This window comes from Nycticebus coucang, chromosome 16 (assembly GCF_027406575.1).
Source record: "Nycticebus coucang isolate mNycCou1 chromosome 16, mNycCou1.pri, whole genome shotgun sequence".
Classification (NCBI taxonomy): domain Eukaryota; kingdom Metazoa; phylum Chordata; class Mammalia; order Primates; family Lorisidae; genus Nycticebus; species Nycticebus coucang.
The window spans coordinates 85,307,624-85,334,513 of record NC_069795.1 but is presented as its reverse complement, the minus strand read 5'-3'; the positions used below and the strand labels follow the sequence as shown (position 1 = coordinate 85,334,513).

General features: G+C 40.0%; 1 protein-coding gene across 11 annotated transcripts in view; it reads left to right on the top strand.

Moving 5' to 3' along the window:
• LPP (LIM domain containing preferred translocation partner in lipoma) overlaps positions 1 to 26,890 on the top strand; it is a 730,287-nt gene that overhangs the window by 455,996 nt on the left and 247,401 nt on the right. For all 11 annotated transcript variants that reach the window (XM_053564331.1, XM_053564334.1, XM_053564332.1 and 8 more), the window contains one exon: positions 1,231 to 1,914. In XM_053564331.1, coding sequence (XP_053420306.1) covers positions 1,231 to 1,914 — 684 coding nt within the window. The remainder of the gene's footprint in view (positions 1 to 1,230; positions 1,915 to 26,890) is intronic.

Genomic DNA, 26,890 nt, shown 5'->3' with positions numbered 1-26,890 from the left:
CAGATCCAAACTTGTCTTTTATGTTTTCTTGGTAGAGCTATCCTGAGAGCTGTGAAGTGAGAGCTCGTTGTAGTTTTGGTTTGCATTTCCTTATGGTTAGTAAAGTTGAACATTTTTCATATACTTGGCCTTTGCATGTCTTCTTTGGGTAAATGTCTATTCGAGGCCTTAGGCCATTTTTTTAACCAAGTTCTTATTATTTTTTTTCTTTTTACTATTGATATTGTAAATATTTTGGTTATTTATCCCTTACCAGATATGTGATTTGCAAATATTTTCTCCCATTCTGCAGATTGTCTTTTCACTTGGTTGATCATTTCCATCGCTGTGTGGAGCTTTTTAGTTTGATGTAGTCCCACTTGTTTATTTTTATTTTATTTCTGTGTTCTTTTAGAGTTTTAGTTCCAGGTCTTGTGTCTTTTACATCTTTACATCCATTTTTATTTGATCATGTAAGGTAATAGTGTAATTTCACTGTTTTCTACATGGATGTCCAGTTTTCTCAATACCATTTGTTGAAGAGACTGTCCCTTTCCATTGTGTTTTCTTACCATCCTTGTCACAAGTCAATTGACTATGTACACATGGATTTATTTTGGGCTCTGTATTGGTTCTGTTGGTCTGTATGTCTGTTCTTATGCCAGTATCATATTGTTTTGATTACTGTAGCTTTCTAATATATTTTGATATCAGGAATCAAAATGCCTTCATCTTTCTCAAGATCAATTTGGCTATTCCTGGTCTTTTGTGGTTTCTTATGAATTTTAGAACTGTTTTCTATTTCTGTAAAACATACCAGTTAGGAATTTTGATAAGGATTACAATGAATCTGTAGATTGCTTGTGTAGTATGGACATGTTAACAATATTAAGTCTTCTAATCCATGAGCAGACATGTCTTTCCATTTGTTGCCATCTTAGTTTGTTTCATCAGTGTTTCATAGTTTTTGGTACACATCTTCTTCTTCCTTAAATGACCTTGGTGTTTTATTCTTTCTGATGTTATTGTAAAAGGAACTGTTTTCTTAATTTTATTTTCAGTTCATGTGTAGTATGTAGAAACAACTGATTTTTTAGTTTGTGAACTCTTTGAGGCAAGACTTTTCCTTATTTGTATTTTACATATAATGCATAAATATTAATTAGCACTTCTTAGGATTTGGTCAGTGCGTATGTATATTTTATTCATTGGCAGTAATCTTTGTCTTCTTTTTCTCTTGTTGTATTTTAGGGCTCTACTACTTCAACAGCCTCTCCTCCAGTTTCTACTCCAGTCACAGGACACAAGAGAATGGTCATTCCAAACCAGCCACCTCTAACAGCAACCAAAAAGTCTACATTAAAACCACAGCCTGCACCCCAGGCTGGACCCATACCCGTGGCTCCAATTGGAACCCTCAAACCCCAGCCTCAGCCAGTGCCAGCCCCCTACACCACGGCGTCCACCTCTTCGAGGCCTACCTTCAATGTGCAAGTGAAGTCAGCCCAGCCCAGCCCTCACTATATCGCTGGCCCTTCATCGGGACAAATGTACGGCCCAGGGCCCCAGGGCTATAACACTCAGGCAGCTCCTGTGTCTGGGCAGTGTCCTCCTTTTTCAACCCGGGGAGGCCCAGATTATGCATATATTCCACCACCAGGACTTCAGCCTGAGCCTGGGTATGGGTACGCTCCCAACCAAGGACGCCATTATGAAGCCTATTATGCAGCAGGGCCTGGCTACGGGGGCAGAAATGATGCTGATCCTACCTATGGTCAACAAGGTCATCCAAATACCTGGAAGCGGGAACCAGGGTACGCTCCTCCTGGAGCAGGGAACCAGAACCTTGCTGCAATGTATCCCGCCACTGGTCCCAAGAAGACCTATATCATGGATCCTGCTCCAGCCCCTTGTGCCCCACCACTTCAGCCAAAGGTAAGAAACGAATTACTATGGAGATATGGGGATAGAGAGGTTGCCTGTGTTAGTCTGCCTTCCCAGACAGCAAAGCCTAAGGCAAAAGTGTTTATGCTGTTCTTTTTTCATTGGCTAAGAAAATCTCAGGGAAACGTGCGTGAAACATGAAAGATCCTATTTGCAAGTATGTTCCCAGTATGACTACTGTTTGGTACCAAGTTCTCAGATTTGAAGGATTACTCAATCTTGAAGGATCATCTTCCAATAGGCCATATAAACCATACCATTTCAGGAGAATCAGTTCCAAGGGAGACAGGGAACATAACTTACCTTCTAACTCTTGCCTCCTATCAGTCAAAGCCTCTGTGGCACAGAAACTTCCTCCAGACTTTGTATTTGCTTGGACACTAAACAGGTCTATTACATCTCATACCTATAGGCTATGAGGGTGTGCAGGACTGGGCTGCATAGGTAAGGGGTGTGCAGGACAGACGTGAGGGGATCGTCTGTCAGGCTGTGACCGTGTGAAGATGGTTAAAACTTCAGCAATGCTGGGTGGCGCCTGTGGCTCAGTGAGTAGGGCGCCAGCCCCATATGCCGCGGGTGGCGGGTTCAAACCCAGCCCCGGCCAAACTGCAACAAAAAAATAGCCGGGTGCTATGGCGGGCACCTGTAGTCCCAGCTACTTGGGAGGCTGAGGCAAGAGAATCGCTTGAGCCCAGGAGTTGGAGGTTGCTGTGAGCTGTGTGAGGCCACGGCACTCTACCAAGGGCCATAAAGTGAGACTCTGTCTCTAAAAAAAAAAAAAAACTTCAGCAATGCTATCTAGTATCACACAGGTTCCTGGGGCAAAACAAGTGGCCAAGGACCCAAGGGGCAGTTGTGCTAAACAGGGCTATGGTAATACAGGTACATGGCTAGTTTCCTTTGGGAGGGGCTCCAGTATCATGAGGCTTGTTGGTTCACATTGTTCATCCTCCAGGTTTAACTCTATTAAATGAGGTTTAATTAAATGCGAGGCCACGGTGGGAGGGATCACTTGAGCTCAGCAGTTCAAGACCAGTCTGAACAAAAGCCAAGACAAGGCACTACTATAAATAGAAAATATTGGGCAGGCATTGTGGTCTATAGTCCCAGCTACTCAGTAGACTGAGGCAGGATGATCACTAGAGCCCAGTAGTTTGTGGTTGCTGTGAGCCAGGCTGTTGTCACAGCACTCTAGCCTGGGCAATAGAGTGAGACTCAGTGTCACCATAAAAACAAAGAAAAGTTCTATGAATGACAGTTTTTATTGTTGTTGTTGTTTGACTTAATTGTCAGTATGTACACCCGCATCTTTAAAGTAAGCCTACTCCGTTACTTTCTCTGAATTGGTAAAGAACAACACTATGCAGACACACTCACTACAAGTTGGAGTTTTCATTAGTCCTGGGACCAGTGCAATGTCGTTAACTTCTCCTCATCATCAGAGAACTCAATGAAATGGAAAAACCAAGCCATGGGTAGGGACAGAACCCTCTTTCCTTTTTATTAAAACTATGAGAAACGAAAAATTTGAGATCCTTAGCTTAGCTAGAAGGCGAATGATAATTTGGGGAGATGAATTGGGCAGAAGGTTGGACTATATTTTTTTAATCTTTTCCACAGTTCTGACAAGACTGTCAATTTTCAGAAAGATCTATTCATACATTCACCACTGTAACAAAAAATTCCTGATAAGGTATTTATTAACCATTATCCTCTCATAAAAGTTTCTGCTCTATTAATGGTTATGTAAGTGAATCACAGATTCCTCAGAGGAACAGAGCCTTGTGAAGAGCTGAGGGAATCTGTTTGCCTTACCATGACTATGACGTGAACGTGTGCCAGCTACTATCATTTTCCAATGTAAAGATCCAAGTTCAAATTTTAAACAATTTTAAACATTATGTTTTATTTCTAAAGTCTCTTTATGAAAAGCAAAGCTTTTAAAGTTTTTGTGTGTGTGTATGTATGTGTTTGATATTTAAATAAGGTTTGTCCAAAATAGTCAAGCTGGGCAAGCTTTCCCTTTGTTAACATCATGGTATGTTTGCATCATTTCCTGGCCCCCAAAGACAACCAGTTCAAAGAAATTGAGATTATTCAAACATACTGCACTTTTATATAGCTACAACACATTTCCTTGTGGAAAATTAAAAAATAAAAGTTTAGATTGGGATAATTGCTGTCAGCATTTACATTCAAAATATGGATACATTCATGTTTTGCCCAAAGCAGCCTGACTGTAAGAATGGCTGAGTGATGTTCCTGAGGACGAGAGGTGATGGCCTCTGAGTTGTTAGCAGACCCTGCCACCCCACTTGAGCTACCAGACGTGAGAGAAAACCTAAGTATGTCTGGTCGGAGGGAGTCCTCTGGTGAGCAGTACTGAGCCAGTCAAGTGTTCTGTTTTCCCATTATGTCACTTGGCATTCTGGACAGTCCGTCTCAGCACTTGGACCCAATCCACTGGTGGAGAAAAAAGAATCAGCCAGCACCCACTGCAACACCCGTACCTAAGATATTGGGTCCAGCCACATCCCCAGCATTCAATCTATTCTCACCAACCTGCTTGGGGAGACGGAACGAATGTTTATTAACCATGTGCCAGAAACATGAAACTTTGTTTCTTATTTGAATAATGTAGTTATTCGAGATGATTTATTACATCATGTATTTTGAATATCAGTCGATTTTGTGTCATTTTTTTGAAAATTTGATATATTTGTTTTTTCAACAGTGTCATGTGTTTTCACATCATATTTTGATTGTGCATTTTAAAAAGGAAAATCAAATCATGTACTTTCACTGTGATTATTAAGAAGAGTGGTTAGAGGTTGATATTTAGCCATCTGTGCTTTAGGAAGGCAGGAGGCTGGTGATGCTCCAGATAAATGCCACGTGTGTTGTGGGAGCACCGGCTGATGCAGGGTTTGGCTCCCTCACAGTGGCCTTTGAGCAGAATCCTGCCGTATTCAACTGCACCTGTGCACAGAGGGCCTCACTGTCCCCATGGGGACTGCTTGGCTTAGTGCTGGGACTACGGACTTGAGAAATGAGCTCCAAATTCTCCCTAGTTTTTTTCTTAACATTCCTCCTTTGGTTTGAAGAAAACTTCTAGAGCTCTCTCTGTCACTTTTCCAACCTCGGTAAAGTGGAACGTCATCTTCACTAATTAATTAGTGATTGCAAAGGGCTCGGAAATTTCCAAGGGTGGAATAATTGCCAAATGAGGACTATTGAGCTTTTCTACTGGCTTTCCTTTACTTCTCTCTCTTTTCACTGATAAAAAATTTGCTTTCATGCCTTAAAACAATTGTACTTCATTACATTGAGAAGTTTGGAAGAGTTTGGCATACATGCCATTAAGGAAAATGTCTGAAAGGATGAAAGAAAGAAATCCCTGCTATATTTGAGACGAGCTGCTTTAATTTTTTCTATTAAAAATTAATAGAACAGTGTAAAAGAGGAGAGAAAAGGTGAAAGAGAAAGAAATAAGAGAAGGAAGAAATGAAGAAACTCAAACAAAATCAGATCCTGCAAAGTTGAAGGGATTGTGATTCTGTGTTCCTTTAATGTGCTAAGCAGTGAATCTGCCTGCTACCGTGGGCCATGACCTGTCTCCTGTGTCACGTGGGCTGGGGTTCTTGAGAAATTTTGTTACACTTAAGTCTTTATAAGGAAGAACCCTCCTCTTCTCACTGGTAATCCTCTTCACTGATGGATTGATGCGGTAGGATCTTTTCTCTTTGCTGATTTCTAAAAGCTGATACTGATGCAGGTTGCCGCGCGGGCCCTAAACTCTTGTCTTTACATCTCTGTGAGATGGGATATGTGTCTTCTCCAATATTCAGATAAGATGCCTCAACTTACCAGAACCCGAGCAGGGCCTGGAGGTGAGATGCGACTCCCAGGTATAAATTAGTGGCAAGGCAGCTTTAGTCCTTATCATAAAACCTAGTCCGTGTCAGCCGCAGTTCTATCAAAGGGACAGACAATTGCCACATGGTGTGTGAAAGCACCGGTGCTGTTCATCCCAGAAAAGCTGGAGAGTCCCATTCCACCTAGTGTAAAAGGTAGATAAAATTCTTCAATCATCTATTATTAACATTTTCTTGAAAAATTCTTCAGGAAGTTGAAAACTTAAAACATCCGCTAACCATCTCTCAGTAAATCTAACCCAAAGTTTTCTTCTCCAGAATTAGATCACTGCTCTTCACTTGAGTGTTGAGTTTGGGGGATGTGTGACGGGTCAGAGAAGAGAGTTGAAGGGAGTGTCAGAGGGACTCCCAGATCTGTAATTTCTGTTAAGATTAAGAAAATATTTGAGAATGTTGATACAGTGGCATTTCGAACATTCTAGCATTACCACAACATTTAAATATAATTTTCGGAAGGAGAAGGACATGTATAGTAGGAGCACTGCAAGGAATTGCTGGCATTTTGGAATGAATTATCTTTATGATAATTGCTGTGCTAAATGTCTCTCCCTTCTAGGATCAGAGAAACAAAAAAGAAGAGATAGTTAGGATGGGCAGTAGGACGGATGCCTCCGGTCAGTTGCAAACACCTGAATGTGTGCGAAGGTGAGAATGGACGAGATTGCAGAGGAGGCCAGTGATCCCTTTTGAACAAAGATTTTTCAGTTTTCAAAGCACTTTTTGGATGGAGGTCACAAAATCCATGAGGATTAAGCCCCAAGTAGAGGTTTTTATCTCTCTTTTACTGATGGAGGTTCAAAAGCTCAGTGATGAGAATAACTCATGCCATCAAATTCACAGGAGAGCCACATCTCCAATTCAGGTCTACTGAAGGTTATCTCTATACTTTACCTGGGGCAAACCACCAAATCTTGGCATGCTGGAGGTGGGAACTCCCCATCAGCACATTGCACATGGCTCTGACATGACCCATGATGCACGTGGATAGTAAGGAGCCTGAGGCAGGCATTCTGCAGGGGGGATGATATCAGCTCTTGGAGGGAAAGCGCCTGTTAACGTCCCTGTCTGCCCCCCAGGCTTGCTTCCTTGCAGCCAAACTTCCTCTTCCCCATCACCTGGCAGTTGGTTTCTTGGGTCTTTATACCTTCACAGAGTCTCAAATCTATTGTCCTTAATTCTCACCAGAATCATTGAAATGGCCTTTTCTATCATCCATCTCCAGAATCACATATCCTACACATAGTACTAGATTAATCTTCTTAGTATAGCTCTGGCCTTATCATTGCTTTTTTCAAAAAAGTTAACAAATTCTAGACAGTTATGGAATGCATTGAAACCTCAGACTGGCTATCCAGTTTTATATCCCCCGTTGAGCTTCTGGCTCCAGACTCTAAATTGTATTTTTAGCTAATTTCTATCTCTGTGGTTTTGTTCACCAAGCTCCTTCCTAGAATGCCTTCCCAGCCTTCCTCCAAATAAGTAAAATATGTGCACATCCAAAATAATTAAAAATGTATGCTGTTAAAGCAGCCCAGAAAGGCCCAGTTAAAGAGTCCATTTCTGTCATGAAACTTTCTCCTCTTCCTAAAATCCACTTGTTATTTCTCTTTATGGACATTGCTCACTCTTGCTACACTAGAATCATTTTTGCACCTGGGTTCCACCAATCTATGCCCTAGAATATATTAAACTCTAACTTCTAGGGGATTGAGATGATGTCTGAACACTGTATGTCCCCTGGAGCAGGGTAGATGGGACTTAATACATTCTTGTTTAATGAATAAGCTTGAAGAAACTTTCCTTGTCTCCCAAAATTAAAAAAGTTCTGTTTTCGACCACAGATTGTTCAGCAAAATACTGAAACCAAAACCTATTCGACCAAATGAGCTTAGCTACCCCAGTAACACAAGCATCATCACATTAGTGACTCACAGTTCAAAGCCCCTAGATAATTTTCAGTCTCACTATTGTTCTAATATTTTAATTGTCTTAGTACTTTTTGAAGAGCACATGTCTTTGATTTTGGTGAAGGTCATTTTAGCATTTTCATCTTCTAATGTTTCTGCTTTTTGGGTTTTTTAAAGATATTTCTGCCTCCCCACCCCCCATGGTCTCATAACTTTTATTCTTTTCTTTACTTTTATTATTATTTTTTAAATTTTAGAGACAAGGTCTATTGCCTGGGCTAGAGACGCTGCACTAGACACTGTTACACTCACTGCAACATCTCAAACTATTTGGACTTAAGTGATCCTCTCACCTCAGCCTCCCACACAGGCATGAGCCTCCATGCCCAGCCCCACTTTATGCTTTTTTCAAAGATGTTTTACATTCTAAATTTAGGTTTATGATTTACTTGAAGTTGATTTTTGTGTATGGTGTGAGATGTGTCAAAGTTCATTTTATTTTCTCCATTGAAATATTTTAGCTTTTCCTATATAATTTGTTGAAGATGTTTTCTCCCTCTGAATTACCTAGATGCATTTGCAAAAAAGGCAGTTGACCATATATATTTGAGTCTATCTAGACTCTGCTCGATTAATGTATAAATTTCTCTTTTTTTTAAGGCTATTTATTTATTTTGTTGTTGTAGTTTTTGGCCGAGGTTGGACTTGAACCCACCACCTCTGGTATATGGGGCCAGCGCCCTACTCCTTGAGCCACACAGGCACCACCCCTAAATCTCTTGTTGAGCCAATGCCACACTGTCTTCATCATTAACTTTCATCATAGGTTTAGAAATCAGGCATTGTTGGGCTCGGCACCCGTGGCTCAAGCAGCTAAGGCACCAACCACATACACCTGAGCTGGCAGATTCAAATCCAGCCCTGGCCTGCCAAACAACAATGATGGCTGCAACCGAAAAATAGCCGGGTGTGGGTGGTGCCTGTGGCTCAGTGAGTAGGGCGCCAGCCCCATGTGCCAACGGTGGCGGGTTCAAACCCAGCCCTGGCCGAACTGCAACAACAACAAAAAAATAGCTGGGCGTTGTGGCAGGCGCCTGTAGTCCCAGCTGCTCGAGAGGCTGAGGCAGGAGAATCACGAAAGCCCAAGAGCTGGAGGTTGCTGTGAGTCCTGTGACATCATGGCACTCTACTGAGGGCGGTAAAGTGAGACTCTGACTCTACAAAAAAAAAAAAAATAGCCGGGCGTTGGGGCGGGCGCCTGTAGTCCCAGCTACTTGGGAGGCAGAGGCAGGGAATCGTTTGAGCCCAGGAGTTGGAGGTTGCTGTGAGCCATGATGCCACGGCACTCTACCCAGGGCTACAGCTTGAGGCTCTGTCTCAAAAAAAAAAAAAAAAGAAAAGAAAAGAAAAAGAAATCAGGCATTGTTGAGTTTTCCATCTTTGTTCTCTTTCAAATTGTTTTGACTGTTCCAACGCCTTTCCATTTCTGTATAAATTTTAATATGGAATTTTATGTTGTTAATTTCCACAAAATAGGCCTGCTGTAATTTTGGTTGAGATTATGTTGAATCTATAGATGATTTTGAAAAGAGCCAATACCGGGCGGCGCCTGTGGCTCAATCGGTAAGGCGCTGGCCCCACATACTGAGGGTGGTGGGTTCAAACCCTGCCCCGGCTGAACTGCAACTAAAAAATAGCTGGGCGTTGTGGCGGGCGCCTGTAGTCCCAGCTACTCGGGAGGCTGAGACAAGAGAATCGCTTAAGCCCAGAAGTTGGAGGTTGCTGTGAGCTGTGTGATGCCACGGCACTCTACCAAGGGCCATAAAGTGAGACTCTGTCTCTTAAAAAAAAAAAAAAAAGAAAAGAAAAGAGCCAATACCTTAATATTATTAAGTTTTCCAACCCATGAACATAATGTATCCCTTATTTAAGTCTTTTACATTCTCTTAACAAGGTTATCATAGCTTTGAACCTATTTTGGTAAATTTATCCATAAGCATTTCATATTTTTGAATGCTATTGTAAACATTATTTTTAAATTTCTATTTGCAATCATTTGTTATCAGTATATAGAAATGCAATTGATTTTTGTACAATGACCTTCTATCCTGTGACCTTGTTAAAATCAAGAATTCTACTAACTTCTTTAATAAGACCCCTGAGGCTCTTCTACTTGAGCATTTCATCTGCAGACAGATTGTTGATTCAGTTCTTTATTTCCTTCGACTTCCTATGTTTAAAAGATTTTCTTCCTGATTAATGAAGAAACAGTATGCTTCAAATTTGAAGGATGTAAATTGGAAGAAAAAAGAGGCTTTACTCTTCACTCTCCTAGACTAACCTATTAAAACTTTTCAATATAAAAAGAAACTTCAGAATCATTAAGTCATAATCCCTTACATTTACAGATATGAAAACTGGCAATCAATGATAGTTACAGTCACCTAGTAAGTGGACATTTGAGCAGAAAATGAGCTCTTTTTTTATATGCCACAGTTTTTCTCTTAAGAACTCTTAAGAACAGTCAAGGCAGGTGAGGTCAGAAGTAAATGACCTTTAAAAGGTGTCATCATAACTATTGCCAAAATGCTCTGAGCCCCTATTGCTAGGACTCTATCATTTTCATAAGGCTGTGAAATGGCTCCTAGTCTAATGCACCTGCTCCGTCCTCTCACAGCCTCTCCAGATTTGCTCCTGGGCTGTGCTGACCCGGTCTGTAACTCTCCCTCCTGACGTACAAATTAATCAGGATGATGTACAGTGCACCAAGAAATGCCTGTGAATATTATCTATTCATTTTACTTATCTAATTTTTTTCATAGATTTAGTTGTTTAATAATATCCCAGGTCTCTGATATTTTTTATAAAGTTCAATAAATCATTTTAACAGATGGCTGCTTCTGGCCATATGTAATGCTTTGTGTTTAGAGTGAGAGACCGCAATTTACTGGTGTTTTTTCTCTGTTTTGCTTCATTTAAGTTCCATAACACAACAACCTGACTTCTCGATTCCTCTGGGAATCTCGTTTCCTTCTTGGCCAGCTGCAAACCCTCACAGGGTTGTATGTCAGAGGAAAGACTATAGTTGTTCTCTTCACCAGCAAATAAAAACAGTTGACCATTATTGATGTCTTGATATAATTAGTAGTGAATATTAAAATTTTGGAATATTTTACACAGAGAATATTAGAAAGTGTCTTATAGTGAAAGTGAAATGTTTTTAATTAGTATAGTATCCTAAGTGCCATTGTTCTAGAAACAATGGCTTATTTGTTATTTCAGTTCTTTGATTTTCTGAAATACAGAAAACCCAACTTTTAGACACACTCTGAGCAAGTAATACAGTGATTGCTCTATTTCATCCTCGGAATTCAGGGAATGTTTTTCAACAAATACAACTTGATTTCTTTCAGAAGGTCGCTTACTTAACATTTAAAAATATGTGATGGTAACATTTCACATTTTTACAATCCCTTATAAAATTTACCCAACACTTTCATATGGGGAAACGTCTGTAACATGTTTGGAGGCAGCTTGTCTAATATCCCACCAATACCGCATGCTGGAGAGAGGGTGAGAATTCAGTCTTCTGACTGCCATCCGACATTCTTTACACTCTTCGACACGTGCCTCTTTTCAAACCTACTGTGTTTATATGTGTTAGCTCATTGTGCCGTTGTCCAAAAATGAAATATGGGCCCAGCAGTTTAGCGAAAAACTGTATTTTGGGGACACAACATATATTTCACATTATTTTAAACCCAAAATTCAATATACATTGTTATCAAGAGTAAAATTGTTGAAATTATGTATACCTTAAACCTGTATACAAGTCAGTAGGCCCACTTATAATCAGTCTTTATAAATATTTGGTATACTTATGTCCCCTCATATATAGACTTTGTTCTTTTCTTATTCATATCTAGATATTATTGAAGGAAAGGAAAGATACAGTATAGTTGTGCTACTTTTATTCCTTATGGAACTACCAGTTAGCTATTATTTTTCATGGTTATGGTTAGAACATACAGTCGTTAATGTAAATCTGCATAAAGTTAAGATAGATGGTAGCTATGGTTTTTACCAGAGGAAATCCCATTTTTATTTATTTATTTTTTATTAAGTCATATACACATAGATCATGAATACATTTGTGCATATGTGGGGTACAATGTGTTGATTTTTTTATACAATTTGACGTGCTTACATCAAACTAATATAGCTTTTGCCTCCTTTACTTGATTATTGTTAAGACATTTATGTTCTGTACTTGATAGACTTGACTTGTACCCTTGCAATATGCTCCATAGGTGTGGTCCCACCGTTTACCCTCCCTCTATCAAACCTCTCCCCTCCCCTCCCTTCCCACTCCATTTCTTTCCTTCATCCTGGGCTATAGTTGTGATCTATCTTTCATAAGAAACTGTGAGTAAATATAAATTGGTTTCATAGAAGTACTGAGTACATTGGATACTTTTTCTTCCATTCTTGAGATACTTTACTTAGGAGAATATATGGAAACCCCATTTTTAATCCTGCTACCTATCCCACCAAAAAGACAGTATTAAAGTAGGTTACCTGAGAGACAACTGATGCTGGAGTTCTCTTCAGGGATAGAAGAATAAGAACTGAAGGGCCGTCTGGGGAACGTGAAGCAGGACCCAGCATGTCGCAGCCCTGGCCCAAATGTCACTTGCCATCTGGTTTTGTAAATAATGTTTGGTTGAAATACAGCTATTCTTACTTGTTTACATATCATCTGTGCCTGCTTTCACACTACCACAGCAGAGATGGGAGGGTGTGAGAAAGACTGCTCAGCTGGCACAGTTTAAAACAGGACTTGAACCTTGAGCCTTGAGATGGACATTATTGCAATAGTCAGTAGAAATTTTCAGGAAAGGAAAACGTAAGTATCAAAATCAAAACCTTGGTTTTTTTCCTGTATACCCAGCATAGTACCTTGCCTATCTCAGCTACTTGTAAAGAAATGAATGAATCGGGCGGCGCCTGTGGCTCAGTCGGTAAGGCGCCGGCCCCATATACCGAGGGTGGCGGGTTCAAACCCAGCCCCGGCCAAACTGCAACCAAAAAATAGCCGGGCGTTGTGGTGGGCGCCTATAGTCCCAGCTACTCGGGAGGCTGAGGCAAGAGAATCGCTTAAGCCCAGGAGTTGGAGGTTGCTGTGAGCTGTGTGAGGCCACGGTACTCTACCGAGGGCCATAAAGTGAGACTCTGTCTCTACAAAAAAAAAAAAAAAAGAAATGAATGAATCAATCCATCAATAAATCAGTGAAATGACATTTATTAAATAGATTGGGTCCATGTGTTTATGTGGATTTTTAATAGATATGTCTTTATAGATGCTCTGTTTTTTTACTCCACCTATGTTCTTTGTCTTTTCTCCCCGTCAGATCCTGATTTATATTATGAATGGATTAATCTTCAGTTAGACGCAATCTGTTTTAACCACTGAGACTAATTTTCCAGCCTACATCATGGTAGTTTTTCTCTCCTTAGCTGTGGTCAGTTGGAGATGCTTTTGTCTCTGTCCAGTGGAGCATGATGCTATGTGTAATCGTCTGAAGCTGGTTCATCACTGATAGAAAAACCACCTCTGGGTCTCAGCCTTGCTTGCTCTTCCCACACTAGTCATGGTGATTCTGCTCTTCCAAGAGCTAGGACAACAACTTGACATCATCCTAGACTCTTCTCTTTCTCTCATGCAGTAAATGATGCAAGAGATTTAAGCAGGGTCCTCATCTTATGGCCACAGTAAGGAGGTTGTCTTTCGTTCTACGTTAAATAGAAATCCCACTGGAGCCTGTTTAGCAAAGGAGTGATAGGCCCTGATTATGTCTTAGAATGATTCCAGCAACTAAGTAGGATTGGAGTGGATGTTGGGAGATTGGTTATACTCCAGTGATTCTGTGGTTTCCCTTAAAACTATTGAACCTATGGTCTTATGAACTTTCTTAATGTTTAAACAGAAGAGCTTTTATATGAAGAGTTGTAGGCCAGGCATGGTGGCTCACAACTATAATTTTACCACTCTGGGAGGCCAAGGTGAGTGGATTGCTTGAGAAAGAGCAAGATCTATCTCTACTAAAAATAGGGAAAAATAAATTAAAAAAACAACCTAGCCAGGTGTAGTGCCTCGCCTGTAGTCTCAGCTAATTGGAAAGCTGAGGCAAGAGGAGTGCTCAAGCCCAAGAGTTTGAGGTTGCTGTGACGCTACGGCACTCTACCCAGGGCAACAGGAGGACACTCTGTCTCAAAAGAAAAAAAAATGTAAAAGTATGTGTGACTTAAATACTGTGAAGTTTTCATGTCTTAATTCCTATAGCTGCATACTTCCACATACTCTCAGCATTTAGCTCTAGGGGTGATGGAGAGGTATGATTGTTGAATGAGAAGGGAAAATACGAAATTTACAGTCCTTAACTACCTCACCAGGGCAGTGAAATGTTTTCCCAAGACCAGCAGTAATGGAATTAATAATAGTTTGAGTTGCATGTTTTGTAAAAATTTTTAAAATTTTATTGCTTTCCCAAAGAAGATGGGGTGTAATACCAATTGCACTTAAGTGGTTAAAAATCAAACACTCTAAAGTGAGGAACCAGGTGCACTGGCACATACCCGTAGTTCCAGCTACTTAGGACCCTGAGGCAATATAATATAGGATTTCTTGAACCCTGAAGTTCAAGGCCACACAGGGCTATAATCTTGCCTTCACATAGGCTCTGCAGTCCAGCCTGGCAACATAGTGAGACTTCATCTCTTAAATAAGTAGATAAATAATTCAATAAAAATAAAGCCAGAATTGGTGTGGGCCCAGGTAAGAGATGAAGGTTTTACCTGTCGTATACTGTGTTGGGGACAGTAGGTTAACAGGGCATTCTTCCAAGCACCCAGGGATCCTGCTCGGCTTCCCATCTAGTCACCGCCCTGATGGTGACGCAGTTACAAAAAGGCAGATGATGGCGTCTGTTCCTGAAGACTCTGTTCACACCAGGCATCGCTTCCCATGACCTGTACGCTTCCCTTCAGTTTGATTTCATTTCAGTTTCTTCTCTCCCCTCTTTGCAAGTTAATCCCTTTGCCTCAAAATGGCTTGTATAATAGGTTGCCTTCTCTTTGTGTAAATAGCCCAAAATATTGTATTCATCAAAGGGAGCTTTACTTTCTGGAACTAATATTGGGACAGCTCAAGGGCTTTCTGCCTGGCTCATGAGCTCTTTACAAAGCAGTCCCATCTAGGCAAGACATATAGTTTAATGTTAATGTTTATGCTTATTAGCATGGCCAAGCATGGATGAGTTCAGTGGTAATTTTTAGGAAAAATATTGAATAGATGTGTGCTTTTTGTTATACTTACCAACGTTACCATATTGCTGCAAAGGGCTTTTATTTTTAGTTTTAATTTTAATAAATGCCTAACATCTAGATGCCACCTTTCTGGATGTCAATAGAAATATAATGATGAGAAAAAACCTTAGCTCATCTTCAAAGAACTTAAATCCTATAGAAGAGATCAGCTGTGTATCACTGATGATGCTAGCACTTGAATTCCTTTTCAGTAGAATGAAGTACTATTTTTTTTTTTGAGAGCTAGCATCCCCCTTTTTAAAGGAATAGAGCATTTCTCCTAATAGTCAGATAGGTATGGACAGATAACTTACATAAAACAAAAATCACAAAAGTGCTAAGAGCGGCTTTCTCAAATGTAAATGCTAGAAAGCTCCTAGGTAAGTTACTTCTCTCAGTGACACCTTCATTTGCATTGGCTCATTTAGTCCCCTCAAAAAAGCTATAAAGATAGTATTCATACCATGATTTTTTTGTTGAGTGGGTCATGAGAATGAGAGGGATAAAGTTTCTTGCTCCTGACCACATGCCCAACCTTGTACCTTGTACTACACTGCCTCTTTGTAAAACGCATGAAACACAAATTCTCACTGGTGTGTAGCAACCCAGCTGTAAGCCTTAAGTCAAGTCCTCTTGATCTTGAACAGGCTCTGTGTGTTAAGCTGCTGATGAGCTCCCTTCCTGACATTAGACTATTGCTAATTGTCTGCCAGGAAAGCTTATTTTTTGTTTTTCTAACAGAAGACTTCAGATCATCTCTTTATTTTTCATCTTCCTGTCTGCTCTGGCTGGCTGGGCCCTTCTGAATGAACTGGCGGGGTGAGGGGACTTATTGGGTGGGCTATGGAATAGAATTAAGCAGAATGTCAGAGAGGAGACTCTAACCAATAAACTTGAACCTCAGAGAGGAAAGTACTGCTGAGCTCTGAGAGGCACAAAGCATGGTGAAGACCACCTGGGCCCCAGGCTACTTCGTGAGCACAATGTATCCCAGTGAGAAGAAAACACCTGTCACAAAACCAGCACTGACTGGTTCATCACGAGCAATGTCATTTCACATAAACATGGGAACTGCTTGCCAAATGCCAGGAGTAACAAAGTTTTGTACCTTTGCATTAAAAAAAATTGAGACAGGATCTTACTCTGTTGCCTGGACTAGAGGACTAGAGTGCAGTGGTGTCATCGTAGGTCACTGCAAGCTCAAACTTCTAGGCTCAAGGGATCCTCCCCTGCCTCATCCTCCAGAACAGCTGGGACTACAGGCTTGTGCCACCACATGCTATTTTTTCTTTCTCTCTCCCTTTCCCTTCCCTTCCTTTTCCTTCCCTTCCCTCTCTCTCTTTTCATTCTTTCTCTATTTTAAAAATGGGATCTTCCTACGTAGCACAGGCTGGTTCAAATTCCTGGCCTCTAGTGATCCTCCCACATCAGCCTTCCAAAATGCTGGGATTACAGACTTGAGCCACCATGCCTGGCCTGCAAGGAAAATTTATATCATCATTGAAGAGCAGATCGGGAAAGGGTAAAGAAAAAAAAAAAGTCAATATAAACTATAAAATTCATCCCATTTATATATGAAGTTTAGAGTCGGTCTAATGAAATGAATGTTCCATTTACTAATCACATTTGCCATTGATTCAAAACAAACCTGGCTTGAGAGAGGATTAAATAAATATCCCAAAACTGTCATTCCTGAAGCCTTTGGATAGAACATTGAGTTGCATTCCTACAGGAGAAATGCCAAATGAGTGAGCGCAGGCCAAGTTTGTTTAGAAAGCCTTATTTGGGAGAGCCATGGAAGTATGAAGCTGATCACATGAGAAGCCCGGAACTGTTCAGCCTTCTGTGGCAGTTCAGTGAGTTCTAGTACCAGACTATTAATAGAGCGCCAAAGCCAAGTTTGCTGCTTGCTTCCGTCCATTCTTTCTGTCTCTTCCTTTTCCCCTCTCTCCCCCAACCTCCTTCTCCCTTTCTTTTTTAACCACATGATTTCTGTTTACAGAGGACCCTTCCTTCAACATTCTGTTAACAAAAGAGCCAGTTGTTTCCATATCTCTTTATTCTTGGTGTTAGCATTTTCTATTTAAAAAACAGAAATCTAGTCTTCTATTTGGAATATGAACTAATTATTATACGAAAGTCATAAAGAAATTCTAAAAATTAAAAGATAACTTTTCTCAATAATCTTCTAGAATGTAATAATTATCCAAAAACATTCACACAATGGTGGGGAATTCACAGATTATTTTTTTAGACTTTCAGAGATTAAATAAATGAGTTACCTCTACATTTCAAAGATATCATCTTGCCCATCCAGAAGAAATGTAAAACTCAGAGAATGACTCTCAAGGCCTGGCAGGATAGGTAGGACTCGACATTGTTAAATCTCTAATTTGGAGAGATTGACATCAATTCTGTGTCTAAATTGGTAAGAACTTTATCACTGTCTTTTACAAAATAACAGTAAACATTTTAATGCAACACATTTTCATACCCATTTGTCTCATCTGACCCTGAAAAAGAACCCACGAGGTTATCAGAATATAAATAATTATCCCTTTGTAGACATGATGACACATTAAAGAGAGATCAAGTCACTCCCCCAATTTTATATACCACGTAGATCATAGAATTTTTGTCCCTTATCTATGACATCAACAACATGAGATAGGTGGAACTTGAAATTATAGTTTCCAACGTCTTTTGCTTACAGAATGCCCCTTGAAGTTGCTTAACACTTAAGCTGAAAGATAGGAGATTTATTAAACAGAAAACTGAGTAAAGGCTGGGCTGACACTGAGGTATTCTTTAGTATTTCATCTGTACAAAATGTATAGACAGTGACTTCCTACGTGATAAGGTTGCACATATTTGAGAAGTCATGTAAAGATTTTGATTAAATGATTCAATTCTGTTAACCATTTGATAGTTACTAAAGTGTGCATGGCTGTGGGAAGCATCTGTAAAGATTTAAGTACAGTAAGTAAGGATTTCTGACCAAACGCCATCGGTCTTATTGAGTATAACTCAGCATACTCAACTGAAATCACACAAATTAATGATACTATTCACTATTTAGTGTATTATGAAGTGAATAGTATCATTACTTTGTGTATGTATAGGTTAAGATATAGTCAGATATTGTGGGACCTAAAGCCTTGATGCTTAAGAACCTCTTTTAAAAATACAAAATTACAAACAAAAAATTATTATATTAGTTTCTTAGGGCTACTATCATAAACCACACTGTCGAATCAACAAAGCACTAATGGAAAATATTTAAAAATATTAAATATGTTTTAGTATTTAAAATATATTAAAAAACTTAAAAATAACAATACAATAATAAAAAATAGTACAAATAAAAATATAACAACTATTTATGCCGCATTCATATTGTATTACACTTTATGAGCTATATAGAGATGATTGCTTATAATACCTATGAGAAGATGTGCGTAGGTTATATGCAAATACCACACCCTTTTATATCAGGGACTTGACCATACATGGATTTTTGTATCCAAAGTGAGGTCTGGGAACCAATGCCCCTCAGATTTTGAGAGACAACTGTACCACAGATTGCTACAACATGGGTGAATTAATGGAATTTTTTTTTTTTTTCTCACCATTTTAGAGGCAAAACATCTGAGATGAAGGTCCTGGCAGGGTCATTTTTTCTCCTGGGCTTGCAGCGGGCTGCCTCTCGCTGTGTCCTCACGCGCTCTCTCCTCTGCTCGTCCTGGCCTCCTCTTATAAGCACAGCACCAGTCAGACCGCATCACGGTCCACCCTAGTGATCTCATTTTAATTTAATGGCCTCTTCAGACGTCCTTTCTCCAAGTATAGTCATGCATTCTGAGTTACTTAGGACCTTAACATATTGATGTGGAGGGACATACAACTCAACCCACAAGATTTATATACGAAAATGCATATGTACTTCAAATGGAAAAGCAAATCTAACTTTTTTTTTTTGAGACAGAGTCTCACTTTGTCGGCCTCGGTAGAGTGCTGTGGCATCACAGCTCACAGAAACCTCCAGCTCTTGGGTTTAGGCAATTCTCTTGCCTCAGCCTCCTGAGTAGCTGGGATTACAGGCTATTTTTTGTTGTTGCAGTTTGGCCAGGGCCGGGTTTGAACCTGCTACCCTACGTATATGGGGCCAGCGCCCTACTCACTGAGCCACAGGCACCGCCCAAATCTAACATATTTTTAATTAATAAAAGCTGTGAAAATACCTCAAAAATTACAAAATCTATTTAAAAATTGTATTAAATGCCTGGTTACTTCTTTTTACATTTTGTGGCTATAGTTCACGGATTGCCTCTCCATACAACCTAATTTTTAATAATATTTTCTCCATACAACCTAATATTTTTATAATATTTAAAAATTATAATTTTTAATAATATTTTCTACAGTGAGAATGGAAAGATAATTTTAGTCTTTCTGCATAAGTTATAGAATTTATTATTATTATTACTATTACTATTAAAAGTTTAGAAAACTATCTTTAATCTATTCAACTTTTTATTGGTAATGTATAAAATTTGAAGTGATTGTCATGTTTATGCAAACTGCTATCAAGGGTGGTTTATTTGTGAGCTGTTGAAAAACTTGTACTGTTGCTGCAGACTCGTAAGGTGATAGATTCTACTTTGTGCAACTCACATCAAATCAGAACATCAAATCAGCAGGGCATTTTTCGTTGCTTCCAGTATATTAATAAGCACATTTCTGGTAAGAGGAAGTATCTCCCTTCACGTCACTGAGAACCAACTGGTCCTCCCGGTGGGTTCTTTCACCCTTCTGACTATTGGTAGAATTTTCATCAGAATTAATTTCTGTTTCCATACACTCTACCACTGCTTCTGTCCTCCACCTGCCTAATTTCCATGCTAGGTATTGTGGGACACATTCATGTCACATGACTCCTGGCCTTATACATCTGAGTCAGAGCTGGGAGAGTAGAGTCATACCTGGGGCCCTCGCAGGTATTCCAGGAACTCATTCATCCACGGTGGTGGCTGGTGGTGACTGAAGTGCACACCACAGTGACTGCAGACCATGCAGATGTATCCCGCTATGCTCCTCTAACTGTGTTCTCTACTCAGCTTTCCCTCACCAAATACCTAAACTGCATGACTGTTCTAACACAGCTGCACAGGAACATGTGACAGAGGGCAGTGAGAGTGGAAAGGCAGCAGCAAACTCGCTTTTTGGGCCCTTTCCAGGACTTTGCAAGAGGCCAGTGCAGATGAGGTTCCTTGAAGCTGCATTTCTCCCCTTGTCAGTGTGTATGTTTAACAGTATTTCTGCTAGTCTGAGCACTTGCTTGGAAATAGTTTTTCATTCCTTCCCTCTCCCTCTGTTATTCCGTCTATCTCTTCCTCAAGCATTTAGTGCCTGCCATATTCCAAACCCCACGTGGAGGGGTAAAATATGTAGGTGTTATCTACAGCATAAGGTAGAAAGTGAAGGGTAACCAGGTGGTGGTGGCTCACCCCTGTAATCTTAACACTCTGGGAGGTCAAGACAGGAGGATCACTGGAGTCCCGGAGTTCAGGGTTGCAGTGAGCTATGACAATGCCTCTGTACTCCAGCACAGGTGACAGAGTAAGACTCTGCCTTAAAAAAATGGAAGTGATGGGTACCCAAAGCAATTTAAAGATAAAATCTACTGGATATCCAGAAGATTTAGGAGTTGCATTTAGCTGAGTGTCCAGGGAAACCTTTATGAAGAGGTGGCATTTGATGTGACTTTAAAGGGTGGCCAAGATTGGACTGGGGAGATGAGGACAGGGAAAGGCAGTCCAGAGGGTGGGTTGCTGCACAGGATGGTACTTTTACCAGATGCATTCTGTATCTATAGCCTTTGTAGGTATTTTGGTTACTTGGCCACGGCAAAAACAAAACCAGTGAACTAAAGGAAAGCCTGGTTTGGCGACCGGTCACCTCAGTTCTTTGACTTTCCTTCAGTGTTTACACCTTTCTCTTTTAGGGCTCAGGGCTCAGAACATCTAATCACATTTCTGTTCTGAGTAGTTTTACGTGACAATGTGTAAAGGAATTAAGCCTTATCTAATTCAGCAGAAATGAGCTTACGTCAACTCTCTCACTAAGATCCCGTGTTTCAATATAATATACCTGTGGACGAATGGGATTGATTCCTCAGTGACATTTAGTGGTCTGTTAAAGCCCCACTTTTGACTTTCTTTTTTCTCTTGGCTAGTTCTCAGCTTTCCCCCAAATTTGTTTTCAGATTTTTTTTCCATCCCCCATTTGCTCTTATGTATTATTTGTTTATTCTAGTGACTCTTCTCTTCCTCAGAAGACAATCTAGGCATGGTCTTCTTTCGGACTTTCCATGACCCGGGGGGAGAAGAGTCTAACAGGTGTCTCACTCACATGCATCTCAGGCAAGAGGGTGGCCCAGTGACAGAGCCAGTAGGGAGATTTGAATGGTCAGTCTTGGCATGGTTCTTCCATGTCATATAAATCTCTCGGCTATTTTAATCTTTGTGAACAAGGTATGTTGTTTTCAACATAGGGGATTTTGAACCATTAGAGGACAGAGAACTGTATAGCAGAATATACCAGATATGCTGGTAGTACACACAGGCATCCCCCAATCTAAACAGAGCCCAGACAGACCAGCTTCTACAACAGTGCTTAACACTCTCCTTTACCACAACCATGTAAATGCTGTGCATTCATTTTGCGTGGCTTTCATCCCTGTTTGTTATAATTTGAGGACCAAGTCCAATGGAGACTAGCTCCTGACATTACTGGTATACATAAGTTATAATGGTGGCAGATAGTATCCCTGTAAGGTGTGTAAATATAACTTTATGAGAATGGCTATCTGTATACTGCGTCCTGTGGAATAATAAGAAGAAATACTACACAAAGACTGGCTCCCTGTTTACAGTGAAGGAATACTTTCATCTTAAGCACATTTAGAGCCCACATTATTTTGCTCCCCAGGGTGATTTTTCCAGATAACTTACTCTAACAGCATGAGTGTAATAAAATAAAGTCAGATGGAAGGAGGAGGAGCATGCTAACAAGAGCATCCATCACCCTTTTGAAAAATGCAGGTAAATGTATTCACAATATTTACAGGTAAAATGGCAGGGACACAATTGAAAAGTATTTCTGTGCATCAGTTCCGAGTTACTCCTCAAACTCACTGGTCCATCTTTGAGTGACGCCTCTTCAATATGTTATGTAATGTAACATAGTGCTCTTTCTTTCCTCTCTTTTGCTTTTGGTCATGGGAACTTAATTTGAAAGCTTTTAACTTTCCAATCTCATTTTGTTTTCCTTTGTTCCAGGCGTGGCTTACTCTCTCTGCCATAGAACTATCAGATAAACTGCATAGTTGGATTAGACAAGAACTGTGTTCCCTACTGCAATCAGTCTAGTAGTTTTGCACCAAATATATTTTTAAGGGTATCTGTGCAAAAGACTGAGGGTGAAATGGTTCCATAAAAGTGTAGTTACATAAACCTTAATGAAAAGAGAGCACCAGGAAGCACTTAGTGTCTCAGACTCTAGAATCAAAGCTTTCTTCATTTTTGTTTGTTCTCTCAACAGTTCAAGTGATCACCCTGATATTTTCTTAGCCAAGTTAAACTTCAGCATTGGATGGGACTTTAATTTTCTCATTTGTTCCACAGACATCTATTGAGCATTGACCATGCACCATGCCCTGTCCCTAGGTGTTATAGATACAGAGATAGAGGAGACACAGTCCCTGCCCTCAGAAGTTTCAGTGGGAGAATTAATAGGTGAGGAGATTATGTCCTGGAGACATTTGCTCAAGATCATAAAGGTGCTTTTGATCCTGCTATCCTATTACTAGGCATCTACCCAGAAGAAAAAAGAAATCAGTTTATTATAAAGACATTTGCACTGGATTATTTATCACAGCTCAATTTATAATCGCCAAGATGTGAAAACAACCTAAATGCCCATCGACTCAGGAATGGATTACAAACTGTGGTATATGCATACATGGAATACTATTCAGCCATAAACAATATGGGGACTTTACATCTTTTGTATTTTAACCTGGATGGAGTTGAAACACATTCTTCTTAGTAAAGCATCACAAGAATGGAGAAGAAAATATCCAATGTGCTTAATACTAATTTGAAGCCAGTAGATGGTATAATACACACCCACAGAAGAGGCAAACTCAGTTCAATTCAAAATGGGGGGAGTGGGAAGAGGGTGGGAGAGGGGAGGTGGGAGGGGGATTGGTATGCTCCCACTTAATGGGCACAGTGTGGGGATCTATGGCACACCTACTGGGGCTGGGGCGGGATACAACTACAACAGAGACTATACCTAATAAATGTAAATAAGGCAGTCTAATTCTTTGTACCCTTACATTAACTTGAAATAAACTTTAAGAAAAAAACACAGTAGGGACTAGAAAGAGATCTCCTAGCCCACCCTGTAGTTCTGATTCTCCTCAACCACTCTATTTCCCCCACCTGGGTCATAACAGAAGATTTGCAACTAGACTGAACTATTTCTTGCTCCAGGTTGCAAACTCAGGGACTCCGTGTTTAAATTCTATGTTTAAACTATGTATCTCGTGTTCAATATTAATTTCATAAACATTTGGAAATAGAAAGGTGAGATTCCTGACATTGCTAAGCTTTCAGCAACCTCTGATCACACATCTGGGTTGCTAGAAAGGTTTTACTTCATGATAATGATGCTTCCTGGAAACAGATTAGAAAACTTGTGGTTGCATCTAGACAAACACTGAGAGTTTGGGTGTGTTTCAAAAGCCCTTTCATTTGAATTGTGAAATAAATCTCACGCGACAACTTGTTCTCCAGAGGTTACCAGTACGTTTGGTTCTAGTCTCCCCACAAATATTAGGAGAACAGCCTTTGTCAGATTATTTTGGCACACTCATACCGGGCGTTCTGAAGCATGTGAGAGCTGGACGTGTGCGTATGAGGGAAATACAGACAGCGCTAATTGAGTTTCTTAGAAGCTTTGCTTTGCATGTGTGAGGGGTGGAAATTGCTGCAATAATTCAACATCCCAGATATCATTCCTGATATATCAAAGTCTCGAAGTTTTGACTTTTGGAATTCGATTCAGTGAGACGTTGGAGGATGTTCTAGGGTGTGGGAGAATGATGTGTCCTTCAGTTGAAATAACATTAATTCCTTAACTTAGCATCTCCCAAATGGCACAATAAGAACTTGGTAAGTGTTTGTTGAAGTGAATTCTAATTCCCAATTTGAGTTCAATGTTGGAGGACCTTCCACGACCAGCCAGGTTAAACATGCAGTGCTGTGGGACGAAGGAAAGAGAACTAGGCCAGATCAAGAGTCCTATTTGGAGAAGCTACTCGCAAGTAATGAACTTGCGGGTGGGGGGTGTGTTTTTGGATTCATCGAGTGTCTACAATCACCTCCTCCAACTCAGTGTCTGAATCTTTGCATGAAGGTTGAATGGATGAAAGTCACCTTGCAGGATGAAAAGCCGGCCATGCAATATGGCATCTCCTTTATAGCAGAAATTTTTATATGGTTTACACTTTCTGTTAGAAGGATTCTCACTGCTTCGTGATTTTTTTTTATTGCATAATTACATTTTTTTATTCCTTCAATGAGTCAATACGCAGGAGAAAAAGCTATCATCTCAAGTCAAAGATGAGTCTGCATGTCTATACCATGACAGAGATTATTGATTCCATATTTTGTTTTTTCTAAATACAACTTCCCACCCAGAAATCCCTGTCCTTTTATATGATTCCTGAGAAAATGAAGGCTAATGCCATAGATGTGCTTTTTTAGAAGCAATAGACCATACTGTGAAAATAATGTGAGTGCACACTCATTCTCATCCCAATTTATTCTAAATGAGAATCTGAAATGAGTGTTCCAAATCTTGCCATTCTCAAGGGAGCAGGGTATATCTGCAGTGGATTTTTCTCAGTAGCTTAAATCTAAAGAAGTAATTAAGATTCCACATTTCTGATTTGTAGAAAACAGTATTATGCATTTCCTTTGGATGAGAATAAGAAGATAAAGGAAGACTCTCAAATTGCAGTCTGTGTGACCTGTTTTTGAATAAACATCATCATATTCCCCAATTATCTCTGCAGTACAGTGTGTTCTCCAGCCAGAGAGAGAGTGAGAGACTGTCAGTTAGAAGTAGCTGAGAGAAGGACGCATGCACTGTGGTATACATTATTCCATTGTCCTCTCAATAATTTCCTACAATTCAGGAAGGGCATAATGGGGAGGATTACACAGTATTTTTATGTGATTTCATAAATATCAAATTGCAGTCATCAGTGAGAGACACACGCATACCAGGGAAAACAAAATGAGGAATGTTGTGTTCAGCACAGTAATAGGGCCCCTAATACCAAAGGAAAAACAAGTCATTAGTTACAACTATTGAATGGAAGTGGTCTAATTGGAGCAGCAGGATAAGTATCCCATTTTATTATGGCTTTGTTATATGTTTTGAAAGACTCTTCGGCTTGCCATTAAAATTATTTTCTACAGCAGCACTGTGAGGGTTCAGAATCCAGGAACACAACTATTATTTTGTTTATTCCCTTTTTCTTTTGGAGTTAAAGTTGACAGCAAAGGTAGTTTCAGATGGCCTAAATACAGACACCATACTTGTGTTAATTCACATGGGACCGGGCAACTTTGCACAATAACTGTGGCATTCAGCCTGTTCTAATAGAAACCCCCTTCTTTCTGTGTGGCCTGGGATTTGAATCTGGACACCTCTGATCCTCAGCCTGGCCTGGCTGGTTGCTGAATGGCGTGGAGCTGATCATTTTTTCTCGAAGGAAGGCCTGTTACTACTATCAGAAGCAAACCGCATCCTTGCTTTTACTGCAGTTAAGGTTGATAATTATTGGTGATGTTGGCATCTGCCCTCTCTTACTTTCATACTTGTATTCATAAGCCTGAAGTAGTATTTAAAAGAAGGCAGAACATCCCCACTTTTTAAGGGAATAGACTATTTTCACCAATGTTAAACCCTGAAGCTTACTACAGAACTCCAATAGTCGAGTACCCTCCTTCTCTCTGCGCCAAGAAATCTGCACAATTTGTTTCCCATTTTAGACATGGGATAGTGACTCAGTGTGCACTGGAAATATTATCACTGTGTTAATTTTCTTGTGTGGCTCAGCTTAATGTTAGAGAAATGGGTAGTTACAAGTCCAGACACTATAAAGATGGAGCTAAATATGCTTCTAAAAATAGGATGTTTGGTTAACAGTAGTCAACAACTTTCCTGCAGACTAAGAAATGGAATAAATATCTTCATACCGTGCTTGGTAAAGTTGCCCTTTGGGAGATTAACCTTTTAATACCAAAAATCAGAATATGTTGGCTTTATCTCTCGTGATAAGGCATGATGATTATTGACTCAAGGGATCAACAAGTGGGAGGAAATGCCACGCTGTGGGTAACAGATGACAGAAAAAGGACCCAAGGACTGCCAGCTTAAAAAATGCCAAAATGTCAAAAGAATAACGTATAGTTAGTCCCTGATCACTAAAAATATTTTCTTCTAACCTCAGTATAAGAAGAAAGTTCTGAGACTTAAGAACAGATGAAAGGGAAATTTTGATCACTAGTGCATAAGTTCCTTTCAGTATAATAAATGCCGGGTGCTGGAAGTCAAATGTCCATTAGTCTAGCCCAGACATTTTAGAAGAGGAAATTTAAATTTCAGAGATTCAAAGTGTTC